At 45.0% G+C, this 27,454-nt stretch overlaps 1 protein-coding gene across 2 annotated transcripts; it reads right to left on the reverse strand.

Annotated features, from left to right (window-relative positions):
• Positions 1-536: 536 nt before the first annotated feature.
• Positions 537-2,920, reverse strand: LOC125513357. Of its 2 annotated transcripts, none has more exons than XR_007285879.1 (2): positions 1,854-2,920; positions 537-1,371 (listed from the first exon to the last, which is right to left on the reverse strand). XR_007285879.1 is itself a non-coding variant. In XM_048678454.1 (2 exons), the coding sequence occupies exons 1-2, from the start codon at positions 2,388-2,390 to the stop codon at positions 1,277-1,279; spliced, it is 567 nt and encodes a 188-aa protein (XP_048534411.1). In that variant the 5' UTR covers positions 2,391-2,903; the 3' UTR covers positions 537-1,276. The 2 variants fall into 2 exon arrangements, 1 of the variants encoding a protein (XP_048534411.1); XM_048678454.1 differs by having other exon boundaries at positions 1,919-2,903.
• Between the last annotated feature and the right edge of the window lie 24,534 nt (positions 2,921-27,454).

The following is a 27,454-nucleotide window of genomic DNA, read 5'->3' on the forward strand; positions in this document are numbered from 1 at the left end:
CACTTCATGTTAAGTGTTGGTGAACAGCAAGACTATGAAAAGTGAACCTCGAGACTATCGTAAATGGGCCGTACTGCATCAGACAGAAAACCACACTTATTTAGACTAAAAACCGCACTTCATTGGACAGACAAGTGCACTGCATGATTTCTTTTTTGTGGGACGTAAATTTTCTTAGACGGAAAGTGGAGTGCGCTTCACATCGGGCGTAAGTGGACCTCAACACTTCCGAAACTAGACCGCACCGCCGCCGAAAGGGAACCGCATGACATTTTTGTTAACATTTGTCATACTTAATATTTTTCTACGAGCGTAGACTAAACGCATGGAACCGCATGACATTTTTGTTAACCTTTTTCATACTTAATATTTTTCTACGAGTGTAGACCAAACGCATGCACCGTATGGACGAAGCGAGTGAACCGTAGTGCATCAAGAAGTGAACCGCATTAATTTTTCTGCCCTTTCACATTTGGGAGTAAGTGAATCACATTGCAGTGTCGACCAAATCGAAAACAACATATCACACACACTGCTTCAAATCAAAAACCGCACTACAATGTCAACCAAGTAACTGCATGCAGGTTTGACTATACTGCTTTTTGCTATGATTCTTAAACAAGGCATGTGATACGTGCGCTTGTTCTTGAGCCCGAATGAGCTTCCAGAGAGTTCAAAGCGAACTCTCACACACATAAAAAGTGTACTGCAGTTTTTTTGGCCATCATTCTTTTTAGTTATCTACAGAAGGAGACAACAGGAGGTGAAACAATAATTTTAGCACCACCCATGAAATCCTCCTGCAGATCCTTCAAACAGATTTCAAGGTGAAGCTCTCCAGCTCCAGCAATGATATGCTCACCAGAATCTTCAATGCTAGAGAGAACCAGAGGGTCAGACTTCGCTAGCCGCTTCAAACCCTCAACAAGCTTAGGAAGATCAGAAGCCACCTTGCACTGGACAGCAACACGCACAACAGGGGACACAAAGAACTTCATTGCCCTGATTGGGCAGGCATCAACTTCCTTCTCATTTGTCAGGGTTGCATTTCTTGGTGATGAACTGATCCAAACCAACCAAAGCAACAGTGTTATCACAGGGAACATCCTCAACCGATTCTTGCTTCTTTACCATCCAGATAACAGTATGCTGGACACTCTTCACATACAAATCCTTCTTCTGGCCAGGAACAAAGTTAGGACCCATGATACGGACCTTCATACCAGTTGCAACCCTCCCAGCAAAAACACGTCCAAAGGCAAAGAATCTACCCTTGTCATATGCTAGTATCAGTCATGCGAAGATCACGAGCAACTTCCTGGGCGATAATCCCAGCAGCTGCCACAAGGGAATCCGTAAGCGTAGAGTTGTCTGCAAACATGTAAATAATATGTGAGGACGGTGCAAAAGCATCCAGATTAATAGTTGAACACAATATACATTAAAATAGACACTTGAACATATTTAACCACTGAGAGATGTAAGTATGGCACAACATTACACTACATTGAAACAAACCATGATTAAAATAAGTTCAAAAAGGACAAACCGGGTATTTAGTAACATGGTTAACAAAATCTCGTGGGACATTGCAAACAATATTAATACAAGGACATGTGTTTTTGCGCTACTAAGTACAACCGTGTAAATTGTAATACAGTCAGCAACTAACAGGAGCATACACCAAACTGGGCAGATTTTGAGCCATGGGATTATATGCCAATAGTTACATTTAAGCTTTTCAAAGCATAAATCATTCATAAAAGCAGTAAGGATAAGCTCCAGGAGACAGCAAGGGCTGAAACTACTTATTTCAAAACAGTGAAACAGCTCATTAAATTTAACTAACTTACAGAGATCCGGTTTTTGGAAATAATATGGCACAACTAAGAGCATGCTACAAAAGGAGAGAAACTACAGGTGAGGGTGCCCGCATGCATGGACGAGATGCACTGCACGCCCGGGCGAGCTGCACTGCACGCCAGGGCAAGCTGCACTGCACGCTGGTGGCACTGCATGCCAGGGAAGGTCGCGGAACTGCATGCCATCGTACATCGTACTGCACGCCATAGTTGGCCGAACTGCACGTGAGCCGCCGGGGATGGACATGCACTAGACCTCGCCGGAGGTAGTTTGCGGGGAGAGGAGGAAGAAGGAAAGGAGAGAGGGGAGGGCGGCTCGTAGGGGAGGGCAGAGAGCTCGACAACGCCGTAGAGGAAGGAGCTGCAGGAGGATCCTGCCGTATCCGTCTCCAGGAAGGCGTGGGAGGAGAGGGGTGGAGGATCTTGCCTGATCCGTGACCGGCTAGCACAGGAATGGGAGGTGTAGGAGGATCCAACCGGCGGGCAGGCACAGGGGACGGATGTGGAGGAGGATCCCGCTGGATCCATCTTCGTTCAGGCACAGTAGGAGGGGGTGGAGGAGGGTCCTGCCGGATCCGTCGCCGGGCAGGCATGGGAGGATGGAGATGGAGGTGGATCCCGCCGGATCCGTCGCCGGGCAGGCATGATAGGAGGGGTGGAGGAGGGTCCTGCCGGATCCGTCGCGGGGCAGACCTAGAGGTGGGAGATGGAGGAGAGGGGGACGACTGCTGCACCGGGGGATCGCCATCGAAGGAAGAAGGCGGTGGGGCGGGTCCCGAGCGGCGACGGCGGAGGAAGGAGATGGTGGGGCGGGTCTCGAGTGGCGTCGCGGGAGGAAGGAGGTGGTACGGCGGGGCCCGGGAGCTGGTGGGAGAGGAAGAAGGGAGGAAGGAGGTGGCCGCGGTAGTGTGGGGACAGGGGCGGCGCTGGTGGTTACCGCAGTGGTGCGCCGGTGGGACGGAGCAGATGCAGGGATTCCCAGATGCAATGGGGTTCGTGGGTTTGGTGGTTGGATCGCGGATAGCGTGGAGCGGCTGTGTGGTTAGTTTGTACTAGTAGCTACGAGTGGGTACGAGGTGTTATCAGAATAAGTGGAGGTGTTAGCAGAATAAGGTCTTAAGGGGTGTTATTAGAATAGACCCACAGTTGAACACACAAGGAAAAGGTGTCCAAAAGCCCAGCGCGCCGATGAACGCGAGCAGAGTGTGCCAACGGACGTGAGCAGAGCGCACCGCGGCGCCTAACAGCGAGAAGAGCTTGCCGAGGGACGCGAGCAGAGGCCGGCATAGTGATAGGTGGAAAATAAGACGAACTGTGCGAGCGATGTCGGAGACATCAAGCACGAACCAGATTAGAGTTGCGTGTGCGATACATGGCATAAAGTTGATCCATCCGAGCTGTTTGTGCTGGAATAAGCCGTGTGTGTTGCCGGCAAACGCTTGCTGGTATATAACCTTAAATTTAACCCAAAAAAGTGTTAATGCATGTCACAAAAATTGTATAGCTGGAAACTATGTTCAAATACGACTCCAACGATATAATCTTTGGAGACATGCATTCATATTTTATTAGTTGAATCCTACATATAAACCAGGACGAGGGTATAGTAGGTAATTAAATCACAAACGTTTTTTTATTAATAGTATGTGTACATGGCCTTTCATCCTCCTCTCGCACGTCTTGTCACCCTGCTGCCGCAGACGGCTTACAGCGCAAGCTTGCGCAGCGCGCGGGGGCATTCTTTTGGCCAAACGGTGGTGCCACTGAATCATCCGCCACCCCACTGCCATCCACCGTGGCCATCACCCGCTCCGCCACCGCGGCCCAAAGGCGGGAGGTGGTGCTCATGGCCGCCACCCCATCTTCGGCCACTGTGGCTGCCAGCCCACAGTCGACCGCCGGGATCATCACCCGCTCCACCGCCGCGGCCTGAAGGCGGGAGGCGGAGGTGGAGGCACGCACGTGCGTCAGTGACCTTACACGCTACATCGAGTTCCTGCGAGAGGAGGAGGAGGAGCGCCTCGTCGAGCACGCAAAGAGTCTTACCGCAGCCGTGGCCGCAGCACACACCAACGCAGAGGCGAGGAATCAGGTGATCTACAAGCAGTCCGGCCACTACGAGAGGGATCGTCTGGAGTGGCAATGAGTGTTTGAGCTGACGAGCGTCGCTGAACGTGCAGCAGTGGCAGGCACCGTATTACATGTGTCCAGCTCGTCGGTTGGCTCCTCCTCCTCTGCCTCTTACTGAGCACGGTCGGCAGAGGAGAGGCTGCCGGAAGTAGCACAAAGCCCCTCCGCCGTAGTAGTAGTTTAGAGGCTATTTTGTTCAGTTCATCTGACTATATATGTGTGGTGGAACTGTACAACGTACTTAAAATTATCTAGTATATATAGATGAGCTAGCTATTTCAGTACGTGGTTGGCTACAATTGGGGAAAAGTTTGGTCGGTTCAGCTGTCGAGTTGAATTGTTTGTATAAATTAAGAATGTCTGCTTAATCTATGAATGAAATCTATGTTGAATTACTGAATTTTAGTTGCAAAAATTAGACAGTGCTAGTGATATTTAGCTGCATATTTTGAAAAATTGCAGTGTTACAAGGATTGACAAATGGCAATGTTACTAGATCAACAAATGTCAATCTTTCCAGTTTGACAAAGGGCAACATACCCAATATGACAGATGCAAATCTTACCAAATTGTTTGTACGTGGTTGCACATGGGTCATCCAAAACAATTGTTTGCGTTGAAGGGATGCACAAATCTTGTGCTGCGAATTTTCCCTCGACTTAAGGGGGAAGACCATAGCTCTCAATTTTCATACGGGTGTTCTACCTAAAATGTTTGCGATCAAGAGATGCAAAAATCCTGCTTGGCACATTTTCTCTTGGCTTCCTGGGGAAGCTGTCGGTTTGCATACGGGTGTTCTAACAAAAACGTTTGCAATCAAGAGCTACACAAATCATGCGTGGCGTACAGCTTGCACGCTTCCCGATGATCCTCTACATTAGAGTACAGCTCGCATGCCTCCCGTTTAGTCAAGCACTCAAGCACATGTCTGCACGGCACCTCCTAGCCATTAAAAGATTGAGGCATAGCGTCACGTGAATGGTTAACAAAACGCACACAATTTATATGCACTGGAGCATGTGCATGTAGTTCAAATTTGAATTATGCATATAAAATGCCTAAAAAACCCAGTTAATGTATAAAAATGTCCAAACGAACACCGAAAAATTCCGAAATTGAAAAAAACACTCCTGTTGTTCTATGTTGACACTAGAAAAAATTTGAAAGCAATAAGAGGCAACGGATATCGTTTCGTCCCCAAAGGCGGCATGTTCCCTACTGAAACCATCACGCTTGTTGTGAGAAGCTCTGGTTTGTGAGACAATTATACCAAAACCTATCCCAAATGGGACAAATTTTTACCATGGCATGTTGATGCCACTCCATGATAGCATGCCAATTTTCATGAATTTCAGACGAGTTTTGGATTTACTAGAATTTAAAAACCAAGTATCTCAATGTTTGCGGCCGAGTGACGGTGGCAGTGTGTTTGAAATTCATTCACATTCCTTGCATGGGACCTAAGCATGGAACCAAGGACGCAGATTTGATTCTTCAACCTAGTTTATCTGCAATCGAGCATGTGCATGTAGTTCAAATTTGAATTATGCACCTAAAATGCCTACAAAACCAAGTTAATGTATAAAACTGTCCAAACGAACCCTGAAAAATTCCAAAATTAAACACAACACTCCTGTTATTCTATGTTGACACTAGAAAAATTTTGAAGGCAATAAGAGGCAACGGATATCGTTTCGTCCCCAAAGGAGGCACGTTCCCTACCGAAACCATCACGCTTGTTGTGAGAAGCTCTGGTTTGTGAGACGCTCATACCCAAACCTGCCCCAAATGCGACAAAAAATTTACCACGGTATGTTGATGCCGCTCCATGATAGCATGCCAAGTTTCATGAATTTCAGACGAGTTTTGGATTTACTAGAATTTAAAAACCAGGTATCTCAATGTTTGCGATCAATTGACGGTGGCAGGGTGTTTGAAATTCATTCCCATTTGTTGCATGGGACCTAAGCATGGAACCAAGGACACAGATTTGATTTTTCAGCCAGTTTATATGCACTGGAGCATGTGCATGTAGTTCAAATTTGAATTATGCACCTGAAATGCCTACAAAACCAAGTTAATGTATAGAAATGTCCAAACAAACCCCGAAAAATTCCAAAATTAAACACAACACTCCTGTTGTTCTATGTTGACACTAGAAAAAATTTGAAAGCAATAAGAGGCAATGGATATCGTTTCGTCCCCAAAGGTGGCACGTTCCCTACCAAAACCATCACGCTTGTTGTGAGAAGCTCTAGTTTGTGAGACGCTTATACCCAAACCTGCCCCAAATGGGACAAAATTTTTACCACGGCATGTTGATGCCGCTCCATGATAGCATGCCAAGTTTCATGAATTTCAAAGGAATTTTGGATTAACTAGAATTTAAAAACCAGGTATCTCAATGTTTGCGGTCGTGTGGCGGTGGCAAGATGTTTGAAATTCATTCCCATTTCTAGCATGGGACCTAAGCATGGAACCAAGGACACATATTTGATTTTTCAACCAGTTTATATGCACTGGAGTATGTGCATGTAGTACAAATTTGAATTATGCACCTGAAATTCCTACAAAACCAAGTTAATGTATAAAAATGTCCAAATGAACCCCGAAAAATTCCAAAATTAAACACAACACTCATGTTGTTCTATGTTGACACTAGAAAATTTTTGAAAGCACTAAGAGGCAACGGATATCGTTTCGTCCCCAAAGGTGGCACGTTCCCTACCGAAACCATCACACTTGTTGTGAGAAGCTTTGGTTTGTGAGACGCTTATAACCAAACCTTCCCCAAATGGGAAAAAAATTCACCACGACATGTTGATGCCGCTCCATGATAGCATGCCAAGTTTCATTAATTTCAGACAAGTTTTGGATTTACTAGAATTTAAAAACCAGGTATCTCAATGTTTGCGGTCGATTGACGGTGGCAGGGTGTTTGAAATTCATTCCCATTTCTTACATGGGACCTAAGCATGGAACCAAGGACACAGATTTGATTTTTCAACCAGTTTATATGCACCGGAGCATGTGCATGTAGTTCAAATATGAATTATGCACTTGAAATGCCTACAAAACCAAGTTAATGTATAGAAATATCCAAACAAACCCCAAAAATTTCCAAAATTAAACACAACACTCCTGTTGTTCTACGTTGACACTAGAAAAATTTTGAAAGCAATACGAGGCAATGGATATCGTTTCGTCCCCAAAGGTGGCACGTTCCCTACTGAAACCATCACGCTTGTTGTGAGAAGCTCTGGTTTGTGAGACGCTTATACCCAAACCTGCCCCAAATGGGACAATTTTTTTACCAAGGCTTGTTGATGTAGATCCATGATAGCATGCCAAGTTTCATGAATTTCAGACAAGTTTTGGATTTACTAGAATTTAAAAACCAATTATCTCTATGTTTGCGGCCGAGTGACGGTGGCAGGGTGTTTGACATTCATTCTCATTTCTTGCATGGGACCTAAGCATGCAACCAAGGACACGGATTTGATCTTTCAACCAGTTTATATGCAACTGAGAATGTGCATGTAGTTCAAATTTGAATTATGCACCTGAAATGCCTACAAAACCAAGTTCATGTATAAAAATGTCCAAACGAACCCTGAATAATTCCAATTTTTTTGACCACACACCTATAGTTGCATGTTCACTACAGATAAAAGTTCTAGCAATTCAAACACCATCCTTTGCAGTTGTGACCCTATTACGTAATTCAAATCAAGACGAAAAATCATGTAGATCGCACACAATTTATTATCACCAACCGTGTGAGATGCAGCACAAAATATCTTCGAGCACCGTCGGAGTGTCAAGCACAATAACCCTCTCCTCAAAATATCATTTCACTGTTCAATCGTCGCCGGTGAAAGATGGGGACGTGGACCCATGTCGTGAGGGCAACTTTGGCGGCCCACTCCGGCGAAAGTGCGGCCGCAGCCGCCAGGCGCATGCTAACAAGCTTTGTGAGGGAAACCGCAATCTGCGTCCGGGCGGCCAAGGCAGCCCAAACGGACGATGTTGCTTCTCAGGCGGCGGCGGCAGCATCTGCGTCAGGGATAGCCCTGATGGAAGCTGCCCACGACCATGTTGAGGCGGTCCATGCCCAGCTCATGGCGGTCACCGCACAAATCGAACGAAGCTTCTCCGACAACGGTCGGCAACCCACAGCCAAAGAGTTGGCAATCACCGAGAGAGTTCGAGCAGCCGTCCGTTCCTTCGCGGCATACCTTTCCACGACAGAACCCGCCAAAGCCCAGATCACGGCCGCCCACGCCCAGCTCATGGCGGCCTATTCCAAAGATATGGAAGACGCGGATGACGAGATGCTTGCGGAGTATGGTGCAATTGATTCAATGGAGCCCCTTCCCCAGGAGACCGTCGGGCGTGAGCTGGACATGGAGGCGGCGGCGGAGATCGACGAGCACCAGCCATAGTAGTACTCTTTGTTTTGTTTAATTAAGAGCGCCTGTCTTTAATTTGTTAGAGTAATGTTTAGGTCAGCTAGCTCTATTTAATTGTTGAACTTGCTCGATTAAGAAGTGTGGGTGTCATGTACTCTCTGTTGTGTACCCAAATTATGCAATGACGTGGATGACCACTGTAACCATGGAAATTCGAACCAAAATTTTTGGCATTCAAACTCATCACACACGGGTTAAGCTATCTAAATCGTTTGTGATGTTCACATATCGTTCACAGTTCTGAATAAGGGACCGTGTCTGATGACACTTTGTGCGCCAGCTTTTTCGCTGAAGCGATTCCAAATTTTCAGCTTCCGCGGAAATATCTACCTCCCTGCCCCCTCTCCCTTACCAAAAGCCACATTTCCCCTATTTCCGCCTTCCTTTAAAACTTGAAACCATCACTCCTTGCTTGCAGTGCCACCTCCTCGCCGGCGACCCTCCTTCACACCGCTCGGTCTCGCCTATCCAGGCAGGTAATCCACACCCGACACCCATCCTCCTCCTCCTTCCACATCCCACATGCCCCGACCGCCATGGTGCACACAGTATAGCCAGGATCTCAAGGAGCATTTGGCAGCGGAGAAGCAAACCGCGGCCGCACGCGCGGATGAGGTTGCGATGGCTGCCATTCATGCCGACCCCTAGATCTTGGAGGAGCACCTTGCCATTTGCTAGCTACGCCGGTTAAGCATGCTCGGTTTACCCATTGCGTGTGTTGCTCCTACCTTTCCCTCACAAATTCTAGTGAATTGTGCTATCTAATTTTACCATGCAATTTGTTGCTCTAGTGTATATGTTCTATATATTTTGTGCAGTGTGGTGCTCACTTATTAACCGTTTTGTTAATCAGTTGTCGTCTTCAGTTAACTGTTTGGTTCAATTCTACAAATGTGATGTTCAATTCTTCAGGCTGCAATTTTATATTGTCTTCCATGTGAGAAATAAATCGAATTTATCTTTACAAAATACATGAGAAACGAATACAATTGCTATATTTCCAAGTTGTCAAGCATGCTTGGTTTGGTTATAAATTGTGCAATGTGGTGGTCAGTTAATGTTTGGTTCATTTGTGTTGTGGTGTTTAGTTAATTTTTTGGTTCAATTCTGCAATGCGATGTTCAATATTTGTGGGTGCATTCTGTTATTGTATACCATGTGAGTAATAAATTGAATTTGGCTGTAGTAAATACATGAGAAACAAATACAATTGCTACAATTGGCTTTACCATGCAATTTGTTGCTCTAGTGTATATGTTCTATATATTTTGTGCAGTGTGGTGCTCACTTATTAACCGTTTTGTTAATCAGTTGTCGTCTTCAGTTAACTGTTTGGTTCAATTCTACAAATGTGATGTTCAATTCTTCAGGCTGCAATTTTATATTGTCTTCCATGTGAGAAATGAATCGAATTTATCTTTACAAAATACATGAGAAACGAATACAATTGCTATATTTCCAAGTTGTCAAGCATGCTTGGTTTGGTTATACATTGTGCAATGTGGTGGTCAGTTAATGTTTGGTTCATTTGTGTTGTGGTGTTTAGTCAATTGTTTGGTTCAATTCTGCAATGCGATGTTCAATATTTGTGGGTGCATTCTGTTATTGTATACCATGTGAGTAATAAATTGAATTTGGCTGTAGTAAATACATGAGAAACAAATACAATTGCTACAATTGGCTGTAGTTAATTGTTTGGTTAACTGTGTGATCTTCTATTAGGAGTATGTTATATTTGTGCAATGTGGTGCTCAGTTAATGTTTGGTTCATTTGTTGTGGTGTTTATTTAATAGCTTGGTTCAATTCTGCAATGCAATGTCCAATTGTCGTGGGTAGAATTTTGTATTGTTGTGCATGTGAGGAATAAATCGAATTTGGCTGCACTTAATACATGAGAAACATATACAAGTGCTATATTTCCTAGTTCTTAATCATGCTTGGTTTGGATAAATGGGTTTTCCATGTGGCTTGAATTAATCTGATGAATCTGCAATGTGCTTATTTTTCATCAACATATTTTAGTGATAGCATGTGAACCCTTACTTAACCTTCCACATACCCTCGTAGACCATAAGAGGAAGCATTATGACAACGCGGTTGATGTAGTCATACGTCTTCATGATCTGCCCGATCCTAGCTCCGAAGGTACGGCACCTCTGTGATCTGCACACGTTCAGCTCGGACATCCCACGAACTCTAGATCCAGCTGAGGTCGAGGGAGAGTTTCATTAGCACGACGGCGTGATGACGGTGATGATGAAGCTACAGGCGCAGGGCTTCGCCTAAGCACTACAACGATATGACCGAGGTGGAAATCTGTGGAGGGAGCACCACACACGGCTAAACAATCAACTTGTGTGTCTATGGGGTGCCCCCTGGACACATATATAAAGGAGGGGAGGGAAGAGGTGGCCGGAACTAAGGGGGTGCGCCAGGTGTGGGGAATCCTACTAGGACTCCCCAGTCCAAGTAGGATTCCCCTCCTCTTTCCTATTCGGAGTAGGAGAGAAGGAAAGAGAGGGGGAGGGAGAAGGAAAGGGGGGCCGCGCCACCACCCCTTGTCCAATTCAGTTTGGGTAGGGGGGAGGCGTGCGCCACCTCTTGGCCCTTCTCCCCTCTCTCCACTAAAGCCCAATAAGGCCCATTACTTCTCCCGGTGAATTCCCGTAACTCCCCGGTGCTCCGAAAAATACCCGAATCACTCTTAAACCTTTCCGATGTCCGAATATAACCTTCCAATATATCGATCTTTACATCTCAGCCATTTCGAGACTCCTCATCATGTCTGTGCTCCCATCCGGGACTCCAAACAACCTTCGGTACATCAAATCACATAACTCATAACACCAATCGTCATCGAACGTTAAGCGTGCGGACCCTACAGGTTCGAGAACTATGTAGACATGACCGAGACTCATCTCCGATCAATAACCAATAGCGGAACCTGTATGCTCATATTGGTTCCTACATATTCTACGAAGATCTTTATCGGTCAAACCGCATAACAACATACGTTGTTCCCTTTGTCATCGGTATGTTACTTGCCCGAGATTCGATCGTCGGTATCTCAATACCTAGTTCAATCTCGTTACCGGCAAGTCTCTTTACTCGTCCCGTAATGCATCATCCCACAACTAACTCATTAGTCACATTGCTTGCAAGGCTTATAGTGATGTGCATTACCGAGAGGGCCCAGAGATACCTCTCCGACAATCGGAGTGACAAATCCTATTCTCGATCTATGCCAACTCAACAAACACCATCGGAGACACCTGTAGAGCATCTTTATAATCACCAAGTTATGTTGTGACGTTTGATAGCACACTAAGTGTTCCTCCGGTATTCGAGAGTTGCATAATCTCATAGTCGTAGGAACATGTATAGGTCATGAAGAAAGCAATAGCAATAAACTAAATGATCATAGTGCTAAGCTAACGGATGGGTCTTGTCCATCACATCATTCTCTAATGATGTGATCCCGTTCATCAAATGACAACACATGTCCATGGCTAGGAAACTTAACCATCTTTGATTAACGAGATAGTCAAGTAGAGGCATACTAGGGACACTCTGTTTGTCTATGTATTCACACATGTACTAAGTTTCTGGTTAATACAATTCTAGCATGAATAATAAACATTTATCATGATATAAGGAAATATAAACAACTTTATTATTGCCTCTAGGGCATATTTCCTTCAGTCTCCCACTTGCACTAGAGTCAATAATCTAGTTCACATCGTCATGTGATTTCACACCAATAGTCCACATCTTTATGTGATTAGTTCACATCTTCATGTGACTAATACCCATAGGGTTTACTAGAGTCAATAATCTAGTTCACATCGCTATGTGATTAACACCCAAAGAGTGATCATGTTTTTCTTGTGAGAGAAGTTTAGTCTACGGGTCTGCAACATTCAGATCCGTATGTATTTCGCAAATTTCTATGTCTACAATACTTTGCACGGGGTTACTCTAGCTAATTGCTCCCACTTTCAATATGTATCTAGATCGAGATTTAGAGTCATCTAGATCGGTGTAAAAATCTTGCATCGATGTAACTCTTTACGATGAACTCTTTTATCACCTCCATAACCGAGAAATATTTCCTTAGTCCTTTAAGGATAATTTTGACCATTGTCCAGTGATCTACCCCTAGATCACTATTGTACTCCCTTGCCAAAATCATGCTAAGGTATACAATAGGTCTGGTACAGAGCATAGCATACTTTATAGAACCTATAACTAAGGCATAGGGAATGACTTTTCATTCTCTTTCTATTTTCCGCCGTGGTTGGGTTTTGTGTCTTTACTCCACTTCACACCTTGCAACACAGGCAGGAAATCCTTCTTTGACTGTTCCATTTTGAACTACGTCAAAATCTTCTCAAGGTATGTACTCATTGAAAAATCTTATCAAGCGTCTTGATCTATATCTATAGATCTTGATGCTCAATGTGTAAGCAGCTTCACCAAGGTCTTTCTTTGAAAAACTCCTTTCAAACACTCCTTTATGCTTTCCAGAAAATTCTACTTCATTTACGATCAACAATATGTCACTCACGAATACTTATCAGAAAGGTTGTAGTGCTCCCACTCACTTTCTTGTAAGTACAGGCTTCACCGCAAGTCTGTATTAAACTATGTGCTTTGATCACACTATCAAAACGCATATTCCAACTCTGAGAGGCTTGCACCAGTTCATAAATGGATCGTTGGAGCTTGCACACTTTGTTAGTACCTTTAGGATTGACAAAACCTTCTGGTTGCATCATATACAACTCTTATTTAATAAATCCATTAAGGAACACAATTTTGACATCCATTTGCCAAATTTCATAATCATAAAATGCGGCAATTGCTAACATGATTCGGACGGACTTAAGCATCGCTATGGGTGAGAAGGTCTCATCGTAGTCAACTCCTTGAACTTGTCAAAAACCTTTTGCAACAAGTCGAGCTTTGTAGAAAGTAACATTACTGTCAGCGTCAGTCTTCTTCTTGAAGATCCATTTATTCTCTATGGCATGCCGATCATCGGGCAAGTCAACCAAAGTCCATACTTTGTTCTTTATACATGGATCCCATATCAGATTTCATGGCCTTAAGACATTTCGTGGAATCTGGGCTCATCATCGCTTCCTCATAGTTCGTAGGTTCGTAATGGTCTATTAACATGACTTCCAGAAAGGATTACCGTACCACTGTTGTGTGGACCATACTGTGGTTGAGCTATGAGGTTCGGTAGTAACTTGATCTGAAGTTTCATGACCATTATCATTTCTGTGATGAACTACTTTCCAATTCGGGAGAAGGTACAATTACCTCACCAAGTTCTACTTTCCTCCCACTCACTTCTTTTGAGAGAAACTCCTTCTCTAGAAAGGATCCATTCTTAGCAACGAATATCTTGCCTTAGTATCTGTGATAGAAGGTGTACCCAACAGTCTCATTTGGGTATCCTATGAAGACACATTTCTCCGATTTGGGTTCGAGCTTATCAGGTTGAAGCTTTTTCACATAAGCATCGCAACCCCCAAACTTTAAGAAATGACAACTTGGGTTTCTTGCCAAACCACAGTTCATAAGGCGTCATCTCAACGGATTTCGATGGTGCTCTATTTAAAGTGAATGCAGTTTTCTCTAATGCATAACCCAAAAACGATAGTGGTAAATCGTTAAGAGACATCATAGATTGCACCATATCTAATAAAGTACAGTTATGACGTTCGGACACACCATTACAATGTGGTGTTCCAAGTGGCATGAGTTGCGAAACAATTTGACATTGTTTCAAATGAAGGCCAAACTCGTAACTCAAATATTTCGTCTCCCCGATCAGATCGTAGAAACTTTATTTTCTTGTTACGATGACTCTCCACTTCACTCTGAAGACTTGTGTTTCATTAAGTAGATATACCCATATCTGCTCAAATCATCTGTGAAGGTCAGAAAATAACGATACCCGTCGCGAGCCTCAACACTCATCGGATCGCATACATCACTATGTATTATTTCCAATAAGTCAGTTTCTCGCTCCATTGTTCCGGAGAACGGAGTCTTATTCATCTTGTCCATGAAGCATGGTTTGCAAGTATCAAGTGATTCATAATCAAGTGATTCCAAAAGTCCATCAGCATGGAGTTTCTTCATGCGCTTTACACCAATATGACCTAAACGGCAGTGCCACATATAAGTTGCACTATCATTATTAAACTTTGCATCTTTTGGCTTCAATATTATGAATATGTGTATCACTTACTATCGAGATTCAATAAACCATTCACCTTGGGTGTATGACCATAGAAGGTTTTATTCATGTAAACAGAATAACAATTCTTCTTTGACTTAAATGAAGAACCGTATTGCAATAAACATGATCCAATCATATTATGCTCAACGCAAACACCAAATAACTTTTATTTTAGGTTCAACACTAATCCTGAAGGTAAATGGAGTGTGCGATGGTGATCTTATCAACCTTGGAATCAGTTCCAACACACATTGTCACCTTGCCCTTAACTAGTCTCTGTTCATTTTGGAACTCCTTTTTCGAGTAACTAATCTTAGCAACTGATCCGGTATCAAATACCCTAGGGTTACTATGAACACTAGTAAAGTACACATCAATAACATGTATATCAAATATACTTTTGTTCACTTTGCCATCCTTCTTATCCGCCAAGTATTTTGGGTAGTTCTGCTTCCAGTGACCATTCCCTTTGCAGTAGAAGCACCCAGTTTCAGGCTGTGACGCCCCAAGACCGAAGCTTCAGATGTCTTCCATATGTTTCGGGTTTCACCGTGTGTTTCTTTTGGGCCTGCCCTTTTATTTTTGCATTGCATCATGTCATCATGCCATCATCTCATCAATCTTTTGCAACTCAACGAAATAAATGGCATGGATCTTTGATCCATTTAAACCGAGGGAATTCACATGGTGATTCTCTTTACAACATATCCTCTCGATATTTAGAGAGCTATAGTAAATATTCCAATTATTTGAATTACCACAAACATACTTGCAAAATATCCCAATGCCTTTGTTATCTTAATTCTTGGTCTCCAACATGGCCATATATTTCTTTCATCATATTTCGGAGCTCCACCAAAAATCCGAACATTTTTGGACACCTCTTTTTCCTAGCCCTTGTTCAAACCATTTGAATTAAATTCAAATGACTTTGAATTAAATCTTTGCAATCATGCCTCTCCTATTTTTCTTGGAACCTGTGCATTTTTGCGAGTCCGTGAAAATTATCCCCATGCCCAGATTCCATCCCTAACTTCTCTTTATTTTCTTTCTCTTTTTCTGTTTTGTTTTTAAATGGAAAATTAGATTTTAGAGAAAGAGAGAGAGAGGAGGGAAGTCAGCCCAACTGGGCCTCCCAGCCATCTGCGCCTAGGCCCTTTTGGCCCAAGGCCATCCTGCCGCTACAGCCCCCTACCTAACCCTAAACCTCTCCCTGGCCCGACCCCCATCTCCCTCGCATCTTCCCAGCGCCGCCAGGAGCCCTGCGCTCAATGCCATCTCCCCTTTCCCTCCCGCAGCGCAGCCACCTCCTGCTCGATCTTCCTCTGCTCCCTTCTCCTCGTTGTGGTTCTCCCGTGCGTCGCCCTGCCATGGCCATGTGTTCCTCCAGCAAGGCCGCCACGCCAAGTCCGTGGAGCCGCACGCCTGGCGCCCCTGCAGCCTCCCCTCCTCTGCCATGGCCTCAAGCTCGGCAGGACAATGCTCCCTCATCTGCCATCGGCCAGGTTGGACGGCCACCTGCCGGATCCGCGAGTCCCCTGGCCACCCTCTTCATTTTCGGCGGATCTCGCACCGTGGCAAGCCCTGCCCCGCCTCTGCCTTGTTCGAACAGGAAGGAGGACGAGCCTCTGCAAGTCCCGCTTAGAACTCTGCCTTCCCTGCATCCCCCTCGCCGCCGACAGCAGCAACTGCTGCACCCTTTCGACGCGCCCCGTCCCTGCTTCTCCTTCGCGCGCCATGGCCTTGACCCCCTGCTCCACCTCGACGACATGCAAAGCCCCGGTGACCGAAGACCCAAGTGCTCTTCAGTTCGTAAAGACCGGCAAGTCCATCTAGTTCCGATGCCCCAAGGACGACTACACGGTGTTGCGTCAAGTACCTAAACCATGTCTCCGGAATCGCCAAGACCATCCTGAATATTGCCAAGTACCACTTTGATTCCGGAACGCGACAAGTACCACGACACCTGGAGTCCTCGGATCCATCAAGTTCCACCATGAGATGTACAACTACCGTCGACCTCGAAGACCTCGGATTCACAAAGTTCCCATGATGACAAGTGTGAACCTTCGGATGCGCCAAGTTCATCTACATAAAAACGCCTCATGTCGGCAAGACCCGCAAGTCGGACCCCGAACGATCGATGTCTCATGGACCGTGTACAACTACCGTCACCCCGAAGACGTTGGAGTCATCAAGTACCTCTTCGAAATAAACGTGAACGACTATCGTCGCATGAACGGGACTGGAAAGTCCGAAGACCCCAAGTACCATGACACCGATGACATCAACGTCCATGGAAACTCGTGCAATGATAAACATGTACCACTACCATCGCTGAGATCGCGACAACTTCTACCGTCGACCCTAGAACGTGCCAGAACGACTACTTCCACTACCGCTGTCGCGGGAATGTCTACTTCCTCTACTTTGCACCGAATGAGAACTGTCCCGCTTGCACACTTCAAAGGTATAACCTCGAGACGACGTCAGTGAATGAATGCTTGCCATGTTTGAGATGCTCGAGTTTGCACCGTGTCCAAATTGTCACTCGTTTCCTTGTCGCCAACTCGTGGGACACCCAGAATCTGGGATCACTCCCCATAACTCTTGCATATTCTGCACTCTTATTCTTTTGCACCGGCCTTTACACGAATTGCCGGATCATCTGAATGTGCCGTGGCACCATTCCCGTTGTCGTTGCCATAGCACCCCTTTCCTTTCCACCACGGTGACAAATGTTTCATAATATGCTCATGTCAACATTTTCATAAAACTTGCATAAACTTGCACATGTCATTCTCATCATGATAATAACATTTAAATGGTTAAAATTGTTGTTGCATTAAATTACTAAGTCATATGGGGATTTATCGGCGTTGTTGTTTGTTATATCCGGCCCCATTTAAATTGTTTAGATGGTATAGTTTTGTTATGCTTCACCTCTTGCCATGTTTAAACAACATTTAATATTGTGAGTACCTAAACCGGGAGAGAACTAAATAATTGTTGTTGGTGTTCCGTCAATATTGCCAACTCGTGCATATGAGCTCCACCTTAATTTGTAGGATTGCTTGTGCACTTTTGCCATGCCATGCATATTTAAACCGGACATGCATCATGCTTGGTTGTGCATCATGCCATGCTTAATGTGATGGTTGATTACTGTGTTGTTTGCTTTCTTTCGATGTTTGCTTTTCGGGTTAGTTCCCATTAACGTCGCGTTTGTTGAGGATCCGGTTCGACTTCGTCCGTTTGTCTTCTTCATGGACTCGTTCTTCTCCTTGCGGGATTTCAGGCAAGATGACCATACCTCGAATCACTTCATCTTTGCTTGCTAGTGCTCCGCCTCTTTTTGCCTATGCCTATGCTGCCACGATACCTACCACTTGCTTATCATGCCTCCCATATTGCCATGTCAAGCCTCTAACCCAACCTTGTCCTAGCAAACCGTTGTTTGGCTATGTACCGCTTTGCTCAGCCCCTCTTATAGCGTTGCTAGTTGCAGTGAAGATTGGAGTTTGTTCCATGTTTGGAACATGGATATTTGTTTGGATATCACAATATCTCTTATTTTACTTTAATGCATCCTATATACTTGGTAAAGGGTGGAAGGCTCGGCCTTATGCCTGGTGTTTTTGTTCCACCCTTGCCGCCCTAGTTTCCGTCATACCGTGTTATGTTCCTTTGATTTTGCGTTCCTTACGCGGTTGGGTTATAATGGGAACCCCTTGAAAGGCCCAACATTGGTTTTACCATTTGCCACCTAGCCTTTTTTCCTTGGGTTCTGCAGACTCAAGGGTCATCTTTATATTAACCCCCCCCCCCCAGGGGGCCACTGCTTCTCTAAGTGTTGGCCCATCCTGAGCGATGTCCGGCGCCCCCTGGGCAACCAGGGTTTATGCCAACCCGATGTCTTGCTCATCCGGTGTGCCCTGAGAACGAGATATGTGCAGGTCCTATCGGGATTTGCCGGCACATCTGGGTGGCTTTGCTGGTCTTGTTTTACCATTGTCGAAATGTCTTGTAACCGGGATTCCGAGTCTGATCGGGTCTTCCTGGGAGAAGGAATATCCTTCATTGACCGTGAGAGCTTGTGATGGGCTAAGTTGGGACACCCCTCCAGGGTTTTGAACTTTCGAAAGTCGTGCCCGCGGTTATGGGCAGATGGGAATTTTTAATGTCTTTTTGTAGAGAACTTGAAACTTAACTTAATTAAAAATGCATCAACCGCGTGTGTAGCCGTGATGGTCTCTTTCCGGTGGAGTCCGGGAAGTGAACACGGCGTTGGAGTTATGCTTGAACGTAAGTAGATTCAGGATCACTTCTTGATCACTTCTAGTTCACGACTGCGCTTTGCTTCTCTTCTCGCTCTCATTTGCGTAAGTTAGCCACCATATATGCTAGTGCTTGCTACAGCTCCACCTCACTACCCCCTTTTCCTAACCATAAGCTTAAATAGTCTTGATCACGAGGGTGTGAGATTGTTGAGTCCCCGTGACTCACAGATACTTCCAAAACCAGCTTGCGGGTGCCGATGATATCGTGCAGGTGACACAACCGAGCTCAAGGAGGAGCTCTATGAAGATCTTATTCGTTGTGTTGTTTCGTTTCAGTTGATCGGTAGTGGAGCCCAGTCGGGGCGATCGGGGATCTGTAGCATTAGGGGTAGTCCTCTTTTATTTTGGTTCTGTAGTCGGACCTTGTTTGTATCTGGATGATGTAATGTTTTATTCCTGTATTGTGTGACGTGGCGATTGTAAGCCAACTCTGTACCTCGTTCTTATTCAGTACATGGGATGTGTAAAGATTACCCCTCTTGCGACATTGCTTACAATGCGGTTATGCCTCTAAGTCGTGCTTCGACACGTGGGAGATATAGCTGCATCATGGGTGTTACACAGGCTTAGGTCCAGCTTTGGGCTTCTTCACGGGAGTAGAAACTTGCTTGCCATTCTTCTTGAAGTTCCCTTTCTTTACCTTGCCATTTTACTTGAAACTAGTGGTCTTGTCAACCATCAACACTTGATGCTTTTTCTTGATTTCTACCTTCGCCAATTTCAGCATCATGAAGAGCCTAGCCAATCTTCCTCGGTGATTTTTCAAAGTTTCTGTCAAACAGAAGCCAGTGTGAAGGAAGTGCTAGCTAGGAGTACCCAAATGAGTTGAAATTTTGCATGCCTCTTCTTGTGCTCATATTATCCCACTCCTACAAAATTCAGCCCAATCCAATCATCTATGTGAGAACAGGCCCAAAACTTTGATTTTGGCAATATTTTCAGGTTGTGAAGCAAGTATAATTTTTATTTCTTTGAAAATCCTGATAAATTACCAGATTGTTCTCCTACCCAAATAACTTATCTCCACCAAATTTGGAACCATTTCACCTAGCCAATATTTCAATAGAATTATTTCAAGATTCTGGTAAGTGAAGATAGCTGTGAAGGAAGTACCATTTTGGTGAATCCAATTGGTATGAAATTTTTACAACTTCTTACTATGACCAAATCATAATGAGTTGCCAAATTTCAGCTCAATTTGATGCTCCATGTGAGTGCATCATCCAAATCTTATTTCTAGACCAAAAATGCAGTTGTGAAGCAACTATATTCATTACTGGTCAAAATCTTCTCAAAGTTACCAGGATGAAAGTATTTCTTACCCTAAACCTCGCAGACAACTCCATTGCTCCAAATCTCCTTCCTGTTGATCAGCAGTTCACGACCAAGTTTACTATAGTAAACCTCAGAGGTTACTTACCATTTAACCACTGAGTCTTTAACCGAACTACCACCTTAGTTGTAACCTCCCCAGGAAGGACAAACCCCCAGAAATCGTTTGGCCGGCCTTGTGGCACTATGTGCACCAGTGCACCCGGTGATCACGAGCTCTGGCATGCCATGGACGCGAGCTGGATGGTTTCTTGCTCGGGCCCCACTCCCTCTCGTCATGTTCGCGCTCTTGAGCATGTCCCACCGTTTTACTGCGTCATCGTCGTCCTCCTGGAGCCATCTTCCCCTCCGTAAGCCCCTCCGTCAGCGCTCGTCGCCGCGCATCCATGAGCGCATTGTGGCCGACCGAGCATTCAAGGCGTTTGGTTTCTTTCTCCTCTGCGCCCTCAGCCCCTCCTGCCCCGTGCACCTCTGTAGCTCGTCCACACTTCCCCTCGTCATGTTCCCGTGCTCGCCTGTGCTCGCCGAGCCTCGCTAGAGCTTTGGCCGAGCTCGAGCAGCGGCACTCGGCCATGGCCTCCCTCGTCCGGCTATATATAGCCGTCCCCGGTCGCTCCCAAGCTCACCAACCGCTCCCCCTCACTCCACTGCTCCTCCCAGACCCATCCATTTGCCTCCAGAGCTTCTCCTCGCTGCCCTATGCCGCCATGGCCGCCGTCCATGCTCGGTGAAATTCACTCGAGTTCGAGCTCTCCTCCCCTTCTTTCCACCTCTAGCAGACCACCACCACCACTCCAGAGCCACCGAGGCCATCTCCTCCTCTTCCAGTGGCCGTTTTCCATGAACCCGCCGATGGCCAAAGCCCCCGTCCGCCGGAGCCGAAGCCATCGTCGCCCGATCCACATCTCCGGACGTGGATGGCACCTTTGGATGCGCCTGTTGACGTTGAACTCATCCATAGCCAGAGCGTCAATAGAGGTGCACTATGGCGCAGGCAATCCCCGCCCGACGCCGGTGGTCTCCCTCTGCTTCGTGGGCAGGCGCGATGAAGACGACGACCGAGCCAGCAGACCCCATCTCCCCGCGGGCCCCGCATGGCAGCCACTCAGTCCGTTGACCCCGCCCTCGCTGACGTGGATTAGTGGAAACGGATTCCTTGGAATACGTTTTCGCTAATCAAAAGTGTAAACTAGTGTGGTTGTGGGCTGGAATATGCTTCCACTTCACCGAAAGCGTATTTCCCCGAGTGCGCGTTCTGTTTTTCCCAGCCGAGGGCCTGTTTGGGGTATATTTTTACAGATAGGTCCCTGGCAGTCAAACACTCATATCTTTTCAACCACAACTCCAAATGAGGTGATTCCAAAGCCCACTTCTTCGTCTCATCGAGTCCGTTCTGTTGATATCACTTTCAACATGTGTTAATATTCTAGAAATGACCTTTTTGCCCTTGCACGTAAACAGCCCCTTCGAGGGAGAACTGTTTCCGGCAAATCTTTCCGTGAGCTTCTCGCACTTCTTCCCGGTGATTTCTTCCACCCCAGGCAAGCCACAATACCCACTTGCATGATAGTCATGCAGTATCCATGGTTTTCAACTTGAATATTTATTAACTGTTTGCTTGTTTAAAATATGATTATCATTGTTTCGGTAATGCTTGTGGGTTAGTGCTTACATTCTTGCTATGTTGTTATGCACCTTGTTATCATGCCCTGCTAGTTGCTGGTATTCCTTTCATATGCTTATGCTTGCTAGTAGTACATGTTGATGTTGGTGATGGTCTTTGGTGCATGACTGCCGTCTGTCCCAAGTACCGTTGTTATGCATGTTCCATTTCATCCAGTTGGTTAAATGCTTGCATGATGGCCTTGTTGATATGTGCTTGCATGATATTTATTGTTGATGCTAGTGGTCATGCTATGTTTTTGAGAAGTATGTACTTGTGATGTTCATGCCAGTCAGTATGCCATGCACAGTTGGATATGATTCATTGTTGATATGGTTAATAGTTATGTTGCACCTCCATGTTTATGTTGATATCATGTTCATGCATTTTGCATCATGTTATTTTATCATGGCTCAGCATATTGCATTCAAGTTTAACCGGATTAAATTGAACTTGAACAACTGTTGGCTGAGTCATGGTGCCACCATATCGAGCTGACTAGTGCAACCATGCTTACCTATTGGGAACTTCCTAACTGGGTCTATTGACATACCTCTCGCCGGTGCCTCCAACGAGGGAAGGTTATGCGCGGGCTCTACCCTGATCGGGTAGGATAGCATAAGCCTTGTGTGCCCAACATGTTTTGTGCGCTTGTCCCCATTTGGGACCGTTTATGTTTTGCCACGATGGTGGCCCCTGGTGTCTTTGGTAGGAATGGGGCCACCCATTACTTAGCCCAAAGGGGAGTTGGTTGGAGTGGCTGGGAGAGTGTCATGGAAGTAGATCGGTTTTGTCGGAACGCCGTTGGTCCACCCGAATGGGAGTGCGAGGCCATGGGTTCCGTGGTGTGGGTATAGTGTGCTAACCTCTGCAGAGTGTGTATTAAATCTATCGATAGATGCGCCCGTGGATAAGGGCCCAGTTCGTGTCGGTCACACTGTGAGTCAACAGTAATAATAGTCATGTGCTTAATAACAACCACGGTTCGATGATGAGATAAGTTGGTTGTGATCGCCGGAAAGATCACCGTTTGAGACCAAGTGTTGGTCATGGTTATGATCGCCGGAAAGATCACCGTTTGAGACCAAGTGTTGGTCATGGTTGTCATCGCCGGAAAGATCACCGTTTGGTTATGAGGTAACCCCTTGAACCAAGAGTGGTTCTGTTCGTGATCATGAGATGATCACCGTGGTATCGAGGATACCGAGTTGTTAGATATTCGTGATGTTGTGCGAGAATCATGGGTAAAGATCAAGCTCATTGTGGTCATTTAATGATTACTACGGTATTGTTTATACCAAGCTTGATTTGATCCTGAGATGATCGTGTGATGTCCGAGGTTGGTAAGTGATGCCTGTGATGATTACGAGGTAACCCGAGCAGAATAAATGGTGCATATAGTGTCATCATGTTGCATGCTAGTATCGTTAGATTCACATGTTCTTGCCATGCTCATATTGTTCTAGCTGTATCATGTTCATGTGGTTCATGCCATGTTATTCTGATGATCTCATGATAAATTCCTGCTTAATTTGTAATTGCCATGCTATTGTTTGTCTTGAATGCTTCTGGTTATTGTGAGCTTGCAAGTACATTCAGTGTACTGACCTGGCGTGTCATGCCAGTTTGCAGGTCATGTCGTGATTGCTTGATTGCTTGTCGTGGTTTTCGTTTGTGCGAGCTAGGATTAGAGTTCCAGCCAGAGTCCCTACAGAGTGGAGTTCATCACCGTCGTCGCTATTCGGCTGCTAGAAGTTTTTCCGCTGCTTCGAGTTGTTCTGCTGCTTGCATAGAGCAACTAAGGATGGCATAGTGTCGCCGTACTGATGTTATTCATTGTAATATCAGAGACCTTGTATTCATATTCGTGTAATAATAGAAAGCCGGTTTGTTCTATGCTAAGAAGTGACGTATTCCAGAAGACTTCTCCTTGATCTCTGGGCTAGAATACGGGGCGTTCCGGTTTCTCTGAGCCGGGGTGCCACGGCGCTTGGTATCAGAGCAGGTCTGGCTATAGGACGCCCTAGTCAGCGCGAGCGGTAGAAACCGGTAGAAATCGGTAGTTTAAAGTCTGGCTTGTTTATTGCATTTGGTTGCTGCATTTGTTTGTTGCATAGCATGCATATAGCCTTAGTACCTATTGCTAACAGTTTATCTGGTGAGTGTAGCTGGCATCGGTTCGGATCCACTACAGCTCAACCTTTGCATTTCTCCAGTTTTCTTTTCTTACTCGTTCTTCAGTGTTTGGTGTCATTTCTGTCCTAGTTGAGTGATGCCAAGTGATCCCGACACCGTTTGCAAAACTGGTGCTCAGGTATCTCGCCGATATACTCCTTTCCGCCCCGCCTATCATTTCGGTAATTGACATGCTTCTATCCCGAATCGCTCTTTTATTCTGTCACGTTGGCAACCCTTAATGATCTTAGTTATCAAGAAAGGGCAATGTTAGCAGCCTCACTTTTCCCCCGCTATCCTATTCCTTGGACGAGTACGGATATTTTTCCGTCCGCGTGATAATAATGTGGTTGCGACCTTCGTGTCCCACTACAGGTTTATCGAGTGCATCCTCTCCTCCGAGCTAGCCCAGGTTGCTGCCTGGCTAAGTTAGCACTTGGTGTAGCGCTTACACCAATTCTTCCACACATTTATTCATCCTCGTGCACACCGTGACAGCATGCTAGATCATAGAACCGGAGATCCCGCGAGATTTTTGTGCTTGAGTAGGCATGCATATTGTGTGACTAGTAGTAATATGTGATATTGATTGTGTGTGAATTGATTGTTGTTGTGTGCTTTTGTTTAGTTGAGTTTTCTTTTGCTTCTTTCTTTTGGGACCCAGTGTTACATTATTTTTCCCCTATAAATAGTTGCTCATCAACCAAGACCAGACTCAAATAAGCAACAAGGAGTTTAAATGTTTGGAAACTCAGCTAAATAGAATGGAATTCTCAGTCGTCTGCAGTAAAATGGGAAATATCTGATCTTGAGGCTGATAATCAATTTTTCATTAGTGTGCACTCCTCACAACAGTATGGATAACTCAAGTCTACATCAGTACAAAATCCTCACAGCTGAAATGATCAAGTCAGCAGCAAGCCAAGTCATGTACAAGATTAACGGTATATTTTCAGTCAAAGGTATGGATCATATATAAAATTTTGGCTCAGCAATGCATGATGCTTGAGATATGTTATCATCCGAAATAAAGTCTGAATGTGATATGCTCAAGGAAGACAGTGAAACAAATTTTCTCATGCAAATAATCAGTCACCAAATATTATGGGTGTGTGTGTAGATTTCAGTCTGCATATCATAGTATGAAGTTTTGAAAATGAGAAACTCAGTCTTCCTCCACACGCTATCAGAAGAAATTTATGACGCAAGGCTCCTCGATTTTCCTCAGCATAATATGTGCACAATTTCCGGTCCAAGATACCCGGTCTTTCTTAGCAAGATACCTCGGTAAAAGCTTCTGACAGAGGGGAATGAATTTTTCTCAACAAGTAAACCCGAGGAGAAGCTTCTCAAGAACGGAACTCGGGCTTCTCCAGCACAATAATCAGGTCAAGCTTCTCGTGTGAGCTATTGAGCCTTCTTCTGCATGCTACCCAGACTAAAGCATCAAGCAGAAGCTAGCGAGTCTTCCTCAGCAAGCTACTCGGATTGCTTCTCTCGTAAGCCACTCAGTCCACATCAACACCACAGTATTGCACCGTCCTCAGAGATTATGCGGTGAGTTGGCAATAGATGGCAGTACATTTCAAGGATCAGATTTGCAATAATTTTGTCAGGAGCACAAATCAGTTGAAACATATGTCTAGCCCAAGGATCAAGTGTTCGGTTGCATATGATTCTTACACATATGGTGAGCATGCATCCCCAATCATATCAGTCACTCATACGAGGTACGGCAAGGATCCAACAGATATACCAAAGGAAAGTGAGGATCCCACAACCTCACGAGTCAGGCAAAGGAAAATAAGCAGAGATACATCCCATGAATTACAAGAAGTGACAAGATCTAGGGATGACGTCACTAAATCAACAGTCTTGAAAATGGTCATCAAGGTCATTATTCCTGCAACTCACACGGAGATGTCCTAAAACCTTGTCACCTTCTTGTATGATTGGCCTTAGCGGTGAGCTCCGTACAGCTACAAACCCCGGTATATGTCATATATGTGTGGACCCAGGTCAGAAAACAGGCACAAGGGAATAATGTCAAAAATATTGCACTAGCCACAACCATGGTCATACGAAGAATCAAGGATATATGTGGCCAACCTATTTCAGTAAGATATCCTGACAAAGAAAATCATGACTGTTAAAGGGTGAGACTGACAGCAAAGGTATGATGATTTTTGCACAACCATCAGGGTTCGGATACCCAAGTCAGTTAGTGACCAGATTACATATGGATCCGCAAAGGCATACCCTCAGTCGATTACTCTACTCTACAAGGACTTCATGTCCCCCTGGCCCGCTTAAAAATGGTTAGTGTGGAATATCCAAATTTGTTCTGTCAAGTCCAAGATTCTTTTGCAACCTCAGCGGTTTGACTTCAGCGACAATATAAAGGATCGCACAGCTTATTACCACATCTGGGTATACCGACAACATGGGCAAATCAAAAATTGAACAATCAGCTCAGACCAGGTATATCCACTTGTGTAACCTAGTACCCGGACAGCCTGTCATGAAAAATATCTTCCCACCAGCATACCTGTCAGGACAATCTCAAGATGTTAATATTTGAGGTATGCTACAGTTATAAGTCTATACCCTGTTATATTTCTCACGACAGAAGGCAGTCAAATCTTTGGTAGATATCCCATGATCGAGCCAAAGAAATGAATCAAATAAATCAGTACCACTTGTGAGCAGTCAGAGTCCATCAGAAGATGGCCATGATGAATTCTCAGCATTTATTGAAACCAGAAGGCCTGTATTTATTTGAAGCAACCCCATGACAGAAGTAAAAAGGTTTTCATGACCAAAAGAAAATTTATGCTCAGATCCATTGGATATCACCACAGGTATGGAGAATCAACGTCAGTAAAAAAATAATTGGTATAGGAGCAAAGACCCGTCAGAATCTGGGGAAAGGTGAAGCAAGCCACCCCAGAGCAAGGTAAGTAAATCATCTGAAATTCATGGGGGAAACAATAAATAAAGGAAAAGGGATACCCGAGTTGGAAACGGTGTCCTAAAGTCATACTTGTTCCCTGAGAAACCAAATCTCGAGGACAAGATTTCTTTAAGGGGGGGGATGGTTTGTAACAGCCTGGTTTTTGGCCCTTTTCTTTTTCTGTTAATTTAATTGGTTTTTGCTCTGTTTTTCTTTTTGGAGTGGTTCTGTGGCCTTGTCACCTGGGAAATCATCTTCATTTCCTATCCC

Source organism: Triticum urartu, chromosome 6 (assembly GCF_003073215.2).
Source record: "Triticum urartu cultivar G1812 chromosome 6, Tu2.1, whole genome shotgun sequence".
Taxonomy (NCBI): Eukaryota; Viridiplantae; Streptophyta; class Magnoliopsida; order Poales; family Poaceae; genus Triticum; species Triticum urartu.

Excerpts from the sequence above, each read along its gene's own strand:
- LOC125513357 (XM_048678454.1), bottom strand. The coding sequence starts at position 2,390 with ATGGATCCAGCGGGATCCTCCTCCACATCCGTCCCCTGTGCCTGCCCG. Across the intron at positions 1,372-1,918 it reads GCATGCGGGCACCCTCACCT|ACAACTCTACGCTTACGGAT; the intron begins GTAGTTTCTCTC and ends ACATGTTTGCAG.